Below are 14,046 nucleotides of genomic sequence, written 5' to 3'. Positions count from 1 at the left end.
CTGCCTTGACAGAGTACAAAATAGACTTCGTAGCTTAGTGGGGATGCCCTTTTCTCTACCCTGCAACCTCTCTTCCACAGAAGAGACGTTGCGAACCTGTCCTTGTTTTATCGTTATTTCCATGGCAGATGCTCGTCTGAACTCCAATCTCTGGTCCCCCCTCACCAATCTTTCACGAGAAACACCCGTCTAGCTGAATCCACTGTGAAAAATTTCCCCCACTCTATATCTGTGCCTAAATCAAAACGCGGATTCCATGAACAAAGCTTCTTTCTTAGAACTGCACGCCTGTGGAACTCTGTTCCGTCTGCCTGCTTCCCTCCGGACTACAATTTGGATGTCCTCAAGTCCAATGTTAACAAATTCCTAATGAACCGCCCCCTTAAGTAAACACTTCAGCAAATCTCCTCACTAACTTTATGTACTTGCAATAACCCTTATCCCTGAGTGGCTTCCGGGCCTTGATAAGTGGTGATCACTGTGTAAAAATAAAAAAAAAAAAAAAAAAAAAGCATTTCCTATATAATAATATATTAGCAATATTGGGCTCACTAAAAGAAAATTCATTTATTTTTCGAAGATTTAAAAGTAGTGTTTTTCATAAAAATAATGGAAATATATAATTTGTTCTATTTCTTTTTTCTGTTTTTTTTTTGCTAATCTGAAAGATGATAATTAATAACATAGTCAATAAATTTAACACTTCAAAACACAAAAGATGGAAAAAATTACACATTCAAAATTCAGATTTTCAACCTTAATATCTGATACGTGCGCAGTTTCTTTTTTGCTTTATCTACAATCCTCACCCTCCGCACAATACAATATATTTTGTTCAGTTTTGGCAGATTATTTTAATTAAGCATGTTTGTACCCACAAATAAAGAAGGCTATATATATATATATATATATATATATATATATATATATATATATATATCGATTATGAAAAAAAAAAAGAAAAAAGTACACCATTATAAAGTCCATTCTTCACTTAATAATCGGTGAAAATCTCGCATTGATTGGATAATTACTTGATTTTTGGTAGATTTGTAAAGAGAGACTCCATCAAAAAAATACTTACCCCCTCCTTCCGTTTTAGCCGTGCCTAATGAAAACATAGCTACGGTTAAGATCGAAAAGCAACCGCACAAAACGAAAAAAAACAAACGAACAAAACACTTGTTTATTTATGTTTCATTTTTTTTTTTTTTTTTGGTCTATGTTTTGTTTGTTTTTGTTGTAAGTGGTCATCTTTCGTTTTAGGTACGTAAAATCAAAAATAAAAACTGACTTTATTTGACTCGGATAAAGCGGTAAAATGTATAAGAAATTTTTTTTATTAAAATTGTAATCTATTTTCTATCTATATGTGTGTGCATGTTTCACAAAAATTTTTGACAGAGGCGATGGATCCTCACAAGATTGGTATCGTTTTAAAGCTCGACCTTTCGGACGACAAATATCGAAAAATTGGCCCAAAAACATTAATTCTTTCACCTTCAACTGGGCAGTTTTCTACAAGGAAAGGTTGCTTTTTTCACCGATATTTTCGCAAGTCATTTAAAAAAAAAACTTTTTTTATTCAATTTTCACCCCAAAAAAGGCACAGTGCCACTTTGAAGGGGGTTACTATAGGGGACATAAGTTGCAGGTGCATTATGAAGGGAGATGAGTAGCAAGATGTTTGTTCGCATTACACTTGAAATTCTGCATATCAGTACAGTTAGGAAAGCAGAATCCCGGAAGGGAGTTCCAAAGTCTAGCAGTTCTGGGGAAGAAACTATTGGAGTAAAAGGCTTTCTTACACCTAGGGATCTCTACTGTAAAGGGGTGGGACTTAGTTGCTTGTCAGGTTTGTTGGGGTAGTCACGTCGAGGAGATACAATTGCTTGTAGTTCGTCAGAGCATTCACCATTTAAAGTACTTGTAGAACAGGCAGAGGAATGTAGCGTTTTGTCAATAGGACAGAGACAGTTCAGGACCTATCAGGTTGGCGACTCTCTTTTGAACCCTGTCAAGGAGTGAGAGACAAGCAGCAGATGCACCAGCCCAAATGTGACAACATACATGGGCGAATGGTGGCCTTATAGAGGTACAGGATACTTTGAGGGGTAAGTAGTTTTCTAGCACGGTAGAGAGAGCCCACCTTCTTCACAGCAGCCTTGACAATGCTCTCAATGTATCTATTCCAGTTCATGTTCCCTGTAAATGTTAGGCCGAGGAGTTTAAAGGAAGTACTTTCAGGTGTTCTTTGCCATTGCTATTGGTGGTAGAGAAGGCTTTTGACCGGGTATAGCACGATGGTTTTCTAAGGAAAATTAGATCATATGGAATCACTGGAAGAATTCATAATGTAATTAAATCCTTAAGTAAGAGAAATCTCCAAGTTGTCCTCGACGATCGTACATCTAAACAATATGATATAAATGCGGGAGTACCTCAGGGGTCTATCTTTGGACCTTTATTATTCTTGATATTAATAAATGACCTCCCTGATAAAATTGTTTCTGAGATGGGTATATTTGCTGATGACACTACTCTCTATAACAGCCACGAGGGGAAAACAAATGAACACATATCTAAGGAAATGGCAGAAACACTAGAGGAAAACCTCCAATCTGTAGTGGAATGGGGACAAAAATGGATGGTCACATTCAATGCTGCCAAGACTAAGCTTGTTTCCTTCAATAATTACAAGAAACCTTCTCTACCACCAATAGCAATGGCAAAGAACACCTGAAAGTACTTCCTTTAAACTCCTCGGCCTAACATTTACAGGGAACATGAACTGGAATAGATACATTGAGAGCATTGTCAAGGCTGCTGTGAAAAAGGTGGGCTCTCTCTATCGTGCTAAAAAACTACTTACCCCTCAAAGTATCCTGTACCTCTATAAGGCCACCATACGCCCATGTATGGAGTACTGTTGTCACATTTGGGCTGGTGCATCTGCTGCTTGTCTCTCAGTCCTTGACAGGGTTCAAAAGAGAGTCACCAACCTAGTAGGTCCTGAACTGTCATCTAGGCTTCAGCCTCTATCCCATCGACAAAACGCTACATCCCTCTGCTTGTTCTACAAGTATTTTAATGGTGAATGCTTTGACGAACTACAAGCACTTGTACCCCCTTGACATGAATACCCCCGACAAACCCGACAAATCCCACCCCTTCAGAGTAGAGATCCCTAGGTGTAAGAAAGCCTTTTACTCCGATAGTTTCTTCCCCAGAACTGCTAGACTTTGGAACTCCCTTCCAGGATTCTGCTTTCCCAACTGTACTGACATGCAGAATTTCAAGTGTAATGTGAACAGACATCTTGCTACTCATCTCCCTTCATAATACCCCTGAAACTTATGTCCCCGATAGTAGGCCCCTACTTCAAAGTGGCACTGTGTCTTGTTTGGGGTGAAAATTGAATAAAATAAATAAACCAAAATAAAGGTAAACCAATATCGTGTACCTACCTGTCACGGAATGAAGATGGTTTTTGTCAAACCGAGTTTTCATTTCAATGTCGTCGCTGTTTTTTCTCATATCGAAAAACTGAAATTTTATTTGTTGCAAGTGCACTTATTGATCGGCGTTATTTTTTAAATAGTATTTTCAAATTTAATTAAAGTTTTACGATATCTGTTTTTATTAAATTCTTAGGTACACAACACCTTCCCTTCCCGATGTTAAGAATGACTTTCTAAATAATGTTATTATTTCAGCACGGATCAATAGGTGCAAACCATTCTCATTGGTTCTGTGATTTCACACGTGTGAAAATCCGTATCATCTACTGTATTCATTAGCAGGGGGGGGGGAGTATCTGCTTAAAGTATCCCTAATATGTATGTGACCGGGTAAGGGGGGGGGGGTATGGGCACAAGTTCCAAACATTTAAAAACACTTCAAATATTGGGGGAGGCACTTAAACCATAAAAGAAAAATCACTGTAACATAAGTGCATAAACACCATTTTTTTTTTATTCTGTTTGTCAAAATCGAAAATCGCAAAGTTCAAGCCAAATTGAAATTTTTATTTTTGAATAAAAAATAATTATTCTCGTCGAGTATTTTTTTTTTTTCAAGAAAATAAAAGGTTTATCCCCGAAAATGGAGACACCATTTTTTCAGGCACCTGTTGTAAAATCAAAGGGAGAACTCAGTATTTGAAACTATGACCGAAGTAGAAATTAAATAACTAAAAATTACAAAATTGTTTAATTAAAATTGTTTTCTTACGCAGACTTTTCGGGTTTGTATTACTGTACACATAGATTCGAAAAAGTTGTCAAAAAACAAATATAGAACAAATAAATGTTATCAAAGGCAAGATAAGTTACTTTTCTACCTAACTGGATATATTTTTTGTGTTTTTATTCAGTGTAACATGTTTATTCAGCTCGAAAAACATGCAGTGTTTACCGATATATTGGAAAATTCAAAATGGCAGCCGACTCTCTCTCGGAGAGGGTACGTTTGGGAAAAGGTATTATAAATAATAAACTAGACAAAATACTGTTAGAAATTCGCTCAATATATGTTACCGTGACATAAGTTGACATATATTCGGTTGTTTTCTAACAGTATTTTGTCTAGTTTATTATTTATAATACCTTTTCCCAAACGTACCCTCTCCGAGAGAGAGTCGGCTGCCATTTTGAATTTTCCAATACATCGGTAAACACTGCATGTTTTTCGAGCTGAATAAACATGTTACACTGAATAAAAACACAAAAAATATATCCGGTTAGGTAGAAAAGTAACTTATCTTGCCTTTGATAACATTTATTTGTTCTATATTTGTTTTTTGACAACTTTTTCGAATCTATGTGTACAGTAATACAAACCCGACTTTTCAATAAATGTCTTTACGATTATATTCTGATACATTTTTATACAATAAATGTTTTCGTTTTCAAATGGCGCTCGCGCCCAGTGTAAATAATTATAAATATGTCATTTTCATTTTCTATTTTTAATAATAAAAATATATATGGATGAAAAGTTTCCCCGTTTTCATTAATTAAATCGAAACATTTCCAAATAAACAACGACGGATATGTTTTCTTTCACAAAAAAAAGTAACCAAAAAAGTAAACGATATTAATTACTTTCGGAAAGAACTCTGAAAAAAGTAAATAAAGAAATTTACTTTTTTCAGAGTTCTTTCCGAAAGTAATTAATATCGTTTACTTTTTTGCCATTTATTTCCTACTTCGGTCATAGTTTAAAATACCGATTTCTCCCTCTCATTCTAACGACAAGTGATCGAAAAAAAAAAAAAAAAGAAGAAAAGTGGCGTCTCCATCCTCGGCGATAAACTAGAAATGCCAAATAAAATTTCACTGTTTTTCGATATGAGAAAAGCTAGCAGCGCTAAAAAAAAAAAAAGCATATAACAAAATAATCTGAAAAGCGCAAAGTTGAAGCCCCCCCCCCCCCCAAAAAAAAATAAAGCAACACAGTCCAAATTTTTTTAAGAGCAAAAACTGAACGCGCGCTGCGGCTGCGCTGTGCACTGCGGTACAGCAACAGCATTTGAAGTCAGTGCGTATTTCGCAAGGGGGGATGGGGGCTCACGCGTGTATGTCCGCCCAATAATGTAAATAAACTAAAGTGTTTTCCGTTTTTCAATTTATGAACCAGGGTCTAATTTTGTGTAGTCGCCTTTCAGATTACCGTATTTTACCGCGTCCATATCACCCGAAATGGGGGCCCAATTGTGAAAGCACCGAGGTGTGTCAAACTGCGCATGTTGCGCACGCGCGGGCGCGCGCACACACACACACACACACACACACACACACACACACACACTGTATATATTAGTTTGTCGAAAACTGTGCGTTTGCACGCAAGTGTCGAGCAGTGTCGCCCTTTCCCACACGTCATGTGAACAGACAGAGTAACGGAAAGAGGGAATAAACATTGGTACGCAGCAAATGACCATGTCACCCTATTTTGTCGCTTCATTTTCTCTCTCTCCGTCGGCGGACTTTGTAACCAAGCAAGCATCCGTGGACGCCGACGACGACGTCTGTTCGGCATCAATAACTTTTCAACACTAGTGATCATTCTTCTCGTCAAAAAAGTCACACCCCTGATGATGATATTACTGAGTGCTGCAGCTTGTGTCGTAAATTCTCACAACCACCATCACTCATACATATTCTTGTCGTCAAGAGAGAATCATCCGCCCTTTTCTGGTCGTTTCATCAACAATACATAGCTGTTTTAACTCTCTCGTTTTCTTGTTTCCTTCATTTTTCCCTTCTTCGCGGTTGACACTTTGTTAACTCATTTCTACTCGTTGACCCCCCCCCTCCCCACCGCCCGGTCAATCATCATGATACATTTCAAACATCAACTGGAGTAAGTTTTAAATTTCATTGGTTTTCTTGTTTTGTTTTTTGCTTTTTTGTTTTTGCAATTAAACTTTTTTTTAAACCAAATTTAAAGTAATACATTTCAATCGTTTCTTTTTAAATAAATTATGTATGTACACACTTTTCTTAACTTAGAGCCTCAGCTTCCGTAAAGAAAGTTGAAAAAGTTTTTTTGTTTTTTTAATTGTTTTTCGTATTTTTTATTATTTTTTTTTTGTATGCCTATAAATCAACGTTTACAGTAAATAAAAATGAAATCCTGGATTTTTGTTAATTAAATATTTAAAAAGCTTGATCTGATGAACATTTAAATGTTAAGTTTTTCGTTTATAATTATTGATATTTCGTAACTTACTATCAAAATTTGCAGCTGCCGTTCGTGGGATCGGGGTGTAGTATCCGTTCTGTTCTCCGTCGGGGGAGGAGACGCTTCAACATTGAGGTCATTTTTTGTCTCAAGCTACCGAAGTCACCTTTTTTTTTTAAGTCCCCCCCCCTCCCACAGCACATGAAAAACTAACATCGTGTATTTTGTCCGGGCGCTGGCTGGGGATACAAGAAATAAATTAATATTTGACACTTTCCGAAGTTGTTTTTCCGGATGAACTACATTCTAAAATTCGTGTTTGAAGCGTTAATTTTAAGATTACAAACAATCCAAGTTGTTGCTGAGTAACTTAAGATTTCTGATTTGTTGGTATTTTTTTTTTTTTTTTTTTGTCGATCCTAAAACACTGCCGGGGTTTTTATAGAACTTTTTGTAAACATTATGCATGCAGAAGTGTCTTAAGTAAAAGAAAATTATTTTTTTAATTGTCAGTTGATTAAAAAGCCATAAATGAAACTGTACTGCATTGCATTACTGCAATAGTGCAATACTTTATTTAAATTTAATTAAAAAAAAAAATTGTTTCTTATTTCACTTGAATTCTCTTTTGCCTTCTTTCTCTCTCTCTCTCTCTCTCTCTCTCTCTCTCTCTCTCTCTCTCTCTCAACTAATGAATATTTGTATTTATCCGGCGTTGCCCGGATGAATACGCATTGCCTGATGAAGGGCTTAAAGAAAAATAAGGTAAAATTGTACTTTTACACCGTATGCTAATTCATCCACAAATAAAAGTAAGATCCTACCTTTTTCAAGCGATTACATGTAAATAGTCTGAAAAAATGTTAGTATTTTTTTTGGCACTTGTACAGTTTAATCAAGACATAAAAAAAAAAAAAATGAAAATATCGAAAAAAAAAGGTTATCTTGTATGTATCCGTTTTGAACTGAAGATCTCCGAAAAAAAAAAATTCACTTAATTTGATCGAGTATTTTTTTTTTTTTACATCGGAAAAACACGTTTTTATGAGAGCGCGTTGAAGGCCGACATCTTGGAATTTTTCTTAATTTTTGTTTAGAGTTTAGAAGCGCCACGGGAGATAACTCCAGTTAAAGCGCCGAAACTCCCTCCCCTTGTTTATTACTAGCTTTTCTTCCTAAAAATCGAACCTTTTGCTCGGTATCATAACAAATTGTTTTTTTCGCTGTAAAACAAAAACTACTTGATGAAATTAAGTGAAATTGTTTTTCGCAGAACTTGATTCCATAACGGATACGTACAATTTAAACTTTTTTTTCGATATTTTCATTTTTTAATGTCTTGATTAAACTACAAGTACCTTTTTTGTGCTTATTCCTTTTAAGCAAAAACAATATTACTTAATTTAACTAATATTGTCATGTCGAAAATAGTATTATAAAAAAATTCATCAAATAGAACAACTGTTATTGTGTTTTTAGTAAAATAGTCTTTCGACATTGCTACACATGGTTGGACATGGACGTCATTTCGATGTAATCTAAAATATACTTTCTGAGTTATGTTCCTTGTTTTTGCAATCTTTACTGTCTGTCCTAAAGCATCTACGAAAATGCAGTTTTCCCCAGTTTTCCGTAAAAATTTCTTTTAACTACAAAAAACTTTCTAATCCATGAATTTTCATATTTTTGATTTCGACATGACAATTAAGTCACTTAATTTAAGTGCAATAAAGAAATCGATTTGTCGTTTCTTTAAACAAGCACATTTTTTTTTAAATTTACAGTTGGGGATCGATTTCATGTTAATTTAACGTAAATGATTTAATCATGATGATCCATTTTCTAACTGAATATATGTCAGCTTATGTCGCGGTAACATATATATTGAGCGAGTTTCTAACAGTATTTTTTTATAGTTTTTATTTTTAACTCCTTTTCCCAAACTTACCGTGTTCAACAGAGAATCTGGCGCCATTTGTAATTTTCAAATACATCGGTAAACACTGTTTTTTGAGCTGAAGGAACATTTTACATTAAATAAAAACACTAAAAAGCATATCCAGTGAGGTAAAAAAGTAACTTCTCTTGCCTTTGATAACATTTATTCGTTATATATGTTTTTTGACAACTTTTTCGAATCTATGTGAATAGATTATACACTATAGTAATACAAATCCTAAACTGCTAATATTAAAAAAAAAAAAAAAAAAAAAAAATTTATAGCATACAAAAATAATGTAAATGCGAGACAAATCGTGTTTACATTATCGACGTTCCTATGTAGTGACGTTTATAAGTCGTTGACACACCCAGGTTTTAAAAATCTAGCAAAAATCAAATAATTGTCATATTTTCCTGAAATTTTCGATATTTATTCATTATTAAATAAACTCACATATTAAAAGTAAGTTTCGTTAAATATATTAGAGGAAATATTTTCTAGGCGTTCTACCCCCCCCCATATTTCATTGTACGAAAATTAAACAAAATAAATGTAGGTCGATAAAAATTTCAGCATTTTTTAAAGCTGAAAAGATCAAATAATTAAAAAAATAGTTATTTTTATGTATATATAAAATCCTGTTATTTTTTTCACTTACCTTAAAGTTGTAAATAAAATTGGACATAAAATCACTATTATTATGTTAAAAAAAAACACACTTTTTCTTGATAATTTTTTCTCTCGGTAATATAATTGTTTGAATTACAACAACAAAAAAAACAGAATTCTAAAAAAATTATTTTTTAAAAAGCTTTAAATGATATTAATTTCAAATATTACACGATATGAAGTTCAAACAGATATTTTTATATAACCGGTTTCCAATAATAAAAAAAATATATTGATATAATAGAATATATGACTCTTGAGATAATAAAAAAAAAGATAAAAAAAAAAGAGGAATATATGACTCTTGAGATAATAAAAATTGCAAAAGCAAAATCGACTAAAAAAAAATTCGTTTGAATTTGATTATTTAAAATGACAGAGGGTGAAAATCAAATTTTGCGCTTTTTTTTTTTTCCAAAAAAGTATGAAGGCCTGTAGGCAGCAATATCTTTAGATTCATGTATCAGCAGAACAGGTTAAAATTAATTTTATCATCTGTATAGTTCGTTATTAAAAATCTATTTGCTTTACAAAAGGTAAGTCCTGTATTGATTTTTATCCATTTTTTTATTGTACATTTTATTTATTCATAAATTTCTGCATAAATGCTCTTCCATAGAAATTGACCCAGATTATAGGAATATAATCTGGGTCAATTTCTATGGAAGAGCATTTATATATATTACTAGCGAGGGGTACCCTGCGTTGCCCGGGTGTTTTTCGGGGTATGTGAAAAAACCCCGAAGCGTTGACGACGCGGAGTTGGAAAATAGTAAAGTGTTCAAAAAACAAACAGGTGTGCGTTTTTGATTGACGTGACGGCGATAGGTATTCAGCAGTTACGATTTTGTGCGGGACAGTTTTGAATAAATCGGTTTGTTTGTTTTTAAAAACCCGCTCCCTGTTTATTAGGAGGAGTGAAATGAAAGCTACAGTCTGATATGACGAAGTCGACATTGAACAAACGTTACTTAGCTCTCTTGAGACAACTGGCTTTCGGCCTGTTATTAGAGTCGAGTTTCGCTTTTTTTTTTTTACCGAAAACCGAATGTAATGCGTGCCGATGCGGGAAATGTGGAATAATTAAGGTTTGAAAGTCAATAAAATTAAATAGACAGGCGAGCTCCGTGGATAACTCTAAGATATTACAATTTATAGATAATATAAAAAGTTTTAAGAAGTTGTGAACCGAACAAGCGTTGCTCTGAAATAAGCCTTTCGTGGACATCGAGGAAAAGCGTACATACATACACACATACATTTTCGCTTTTATATATATAGATTGTACACATTAACAAGAGATGTCAAACGAAATGATGACGTCACTTGTTAATGTGTACAATAATGACGTTCTACACAATTGTTTGGAGATGCCTAAAGTCTATTGAACGCAACTTTGCTTTCTGTCATAAGATTTATATTTAAAAATCCCTGGATTTATAATAAAACTAGCATGGATACCCGGCATTGGCCGGGTCCACATGAAGTTTCGTTTGGACACACCTGCTATACTAAGGATATTGAGCACTTTTTCATTATTATGTCAACTCCATCGTGGGCAACGTCGATACCCCTACAACATTTTTAAAAATAAAAGAACGGATAAAAACACAAAGATATAATCGCTCAAAAAAAAAAAAAAAAAAAAAAAAAAAGAATCTCCCCATCAGATAGATATTTCGACAGAAGGGTTATGAAAAGAAGAAACTATTCTCCGGATATTGAACACGTTTTGTTGTTTGTGCGCTGGAAAAAAATTAAAAAATAAACAACCCCTCCCCCCCAATAAATAAAAACAACTTTTCTTTTAATCCAAAATAGCAGGGAGTGCCCGTGTGACCGAAAAAAAGGCACTTGGACTACAGGATATTTGGGGGTGGGGTGTTCACTTTAATTTCTCAATACCCCCCCCCCTCCACCCACTCAAGTTATCGCTTGGGGCCTTGCCATGAAAAATATGGGTCCTCTACCCTAAATAAGCTACAGGTACGTGGGTCTAAATAATCATTTTATATTTATATGAAAAACTCCTTACTCTAAATTGTAAAACATTTTTTTTTCACCAGATTTTGGAGAATGTTCATCTCAAAAAAAAAAAAAAAGTAGAATCTTAATTTTTGGGGTGTGGCGGCGTTAGCTTAGGGCATTAATCTACAAATTTAATGAAGGGGGCATTTTTAATCGGCTAAATAAAAGTAACAAAAAACATGTTGAACGAACAAAACTTAGTTTAAAAAATTTAAGACTATGCAGGTTGATAAGTAAATTTTCTATCATTTGGTCAGCATTATATCTATATAAAAGGCAAAAGCGGCGTGCGCATTTTTGTATGTGCAGAAAAGGCTTTTTTTCATCGGGGTTACTATTTCTTAGAACTTTTTATATATCCCCTAAATCATAATATCTGTGATTTGGGAAGGGACGTCGTGTCTAGGTTTATTTTGATCGACTTTTATAAAATTTGCACTATTCCATTCAGTCACATGTTTGTTGGTGTGGTGTTTTTCGTATAAATAAAGTGAAACTAATCGAAGCGAAGGCAGTTCGACGTCCAGAAACAATCAGCTTTGATCAATGCAGTGAAAACCCGTCATATCAGACAATTGCTATTCATTTGGACACTCCCTTTTAATGGAGAGGTGGTTTTCCCCCAACATCTTGGGGAAACAAAACCTAAAAAAAACTGCCTCGCAGCCAAAGTTAATTGCAGGGTTTCATTGCCCTATGGCATGATGTTTGACCTCATTAAATTTACGCACCTGTGTGAACTCATTCACTTAAGTTTTTAATCGTTTAATTTCAACCATTCTCACTTCTTTGCCCTCTAGTCTATAATATAAAAGCGAAAATGTGTGTTAGTGTGTGCACATTTTTTGTATGTCCGGCAAAGGATTTTGGAACGGTTACTAATTCTTAAAATTTTTTATATATTACCTAGACTATAATATCTCTGATTTAGGAAAGGAGGTTGCGTCTATCTTTTATTTAAGCAACTGTTACACGGTATTTTGGTGCTATTTCTTGGTCTCCATGTGTTTCTTTGGCTTTTTCGTATAAAAGTGAAACTGATTCGAAAACAAAATCGCTTCCCTGGCCTCCGTGGCCAGCAGGTGTTGAAAGCAATCAGCTTTGATCACTGTGGGGGAATACCCCTTCATATCAGACAATTGCTATTCATTAAGACACTGCCAAAGACAATATAACGGTGGAAAGAACTTAAGTGCATGAACTCATTCACATTCACTTTCTGTATGTAAACTTTTTAATCGTTAAATTAGAATGCTTTTCAATTCCTTCCTGGACGTTTTTTTTCTCCTTTCTTTTCCACCTTCGCGTCAAGGCTTCGGGTTCGAACCTACTAACTTTTTTTTTGTCTCAACACACACCTACAAACACCTGGGCAACGCTGGGCACCCACGCTAGTCTATAGTATAAAAGCGAAAATGTGTGTTAGTGTGTGTGTTTTTTGTGTATGTCCGGCACGGCAAAGGCTTTTGGAGGGGGGTGCGCTCAGGGGAAGGAGTAACTGTTTCTTAGGACTTTTTATATACTTCCTAGATTATAATATCTCCAATTTACAAAAGTAGGTCGCGTCTATCTTTTATTTAAGTGACTTTTACATGCTATTTTCACAGTATTTCCTGGTCTCCACGTGTTTGTTTGGCTTTTCCATATAAAAAAGCAAAACTGAAATCGAAACAAATGTGTCTCCCTGGCACTCATGGCAGGGACGTCCAGAAAGCAATGAGCTTTGATCAATGCAGCAAAAACCCGTCATATCAGACGATTGCTATTCATTTGGACACTCTTAGGGAAACTGGCTTGCAGCCAAAGTTAATTGCGGGGTTTCATTCCCCTATGGCTTGATGTTTGACCTCATTAAATTTACGCATCTGTCACTTAACTTTTTAATTATTTAATTTCAACCATTCTCAGATCTCTTCCCTCGTAGCGTCGAGATAAGTTATCAGGTTATTCACCTCTAGGCTTCGGGTTAGAGCCTACCTACCTACCAAAACTTTTTTTCTTTTATACCTCCAAACACCCGGGCAATGCCGGGCACTCCCGCTAGTATATTCCTTAGTATAGACTCCTTACTGATTATTTCTTGGCTGTTAACTATACTGCATGCTTTTGCCATTTCATTGATAGTAAATAATATTTGGTAATCATGTCGTTTCCTGATCTATGTAATTTTATCAGAAAGACTATGCAGTAGCTCATAAATTAGAATTAGGTTCACAAGAAGTGCAGTGGAATTATGTATGTTAGGAGAGGATAACCAGTTTTTATACAACATGTGTAAGGCAATGTAATGGAGATGGATGAGAATTCTGATGTAGACAAAGTATATTTCGGTGGCAAAACTTTTGAGATTGTGTTCTAATTTAGACTTCTGAGTGAATTTTACAAAGTACTTTATCCATTATACCATGGGTCTTTGTGGACAATTCTAGTATGAATGTTTAGAGTCTTAAACTTGAAAGGTGCCTTCAATAAGTTTCCAGTGTTTTTGTACAGGCATTTAAAATTGTCGTAGACTCTTGAAAATTCAGTATCTTATAAGATGACTGACATATTTTTATGATTTTCAGGTTCAAATGAACAGCTACAACAGGAATTGGAATACATCCTACTAAAGCCTGATTGTCATAGCTGGTGAATTTCAAAAATGCAATCTGGACGCGAGGACAATTTAGAAGAATGATATACAATAAAAAATTTTTTTACACTTGGAAAAAATACCA

The 14,046-nt window shown here is 34.7% G+C and overlaps 1 protein-coding gene across 2 annotated transcripts in view; it reads left to right on the top strand.

Moving 5' to 3' along the window:
- LOC145246800 (NAD kinase-like) overlaps nucleotides 1-14,046 on the top strand; it is a 292,478-nt gene that overhangs the window by 100,890 nt on the left and 177,542 nt on the right. The window contains exon 1 of one of the 2 annotated variants that reach the window (XM_080108600.1): nucleotides 5,640-6,366. The exons of the other annotated variant lie outside the window; for it this stretch is intronic. Within the exon in view, the coding sequence (XP_079964726.1) occupies nucleotides 6,341-6,366 (26 nt within the window). The 5' untranslated portion in view covers nucleotides 5,640-6,340. Of the gene's footprint in view, nucleotides 1-5,639; nucleotides 6,367-14,046 lie in introns of those variants that run through there. 2 annotated transcript variants of the gene reach the window in all.

This window comes from Euprymna scolopes, chromosome 24, assembly GCF_053919585.1.
Source record: "Euprymna scolopes isolate OS-2025 chromosome 24, ASM5391958v1, whole genome shotgun sequence".
NCBI lineage: Eukaryota > Metazoa > Mollusca > Cephalopoda > Sepiida > Sepiolidae > Euprymna > Euprymna scolopes.
Note: the sequence above shows the minus strand (reverse complement) of the source record. Positions and strands in the feature narration are given on the sequence as shown.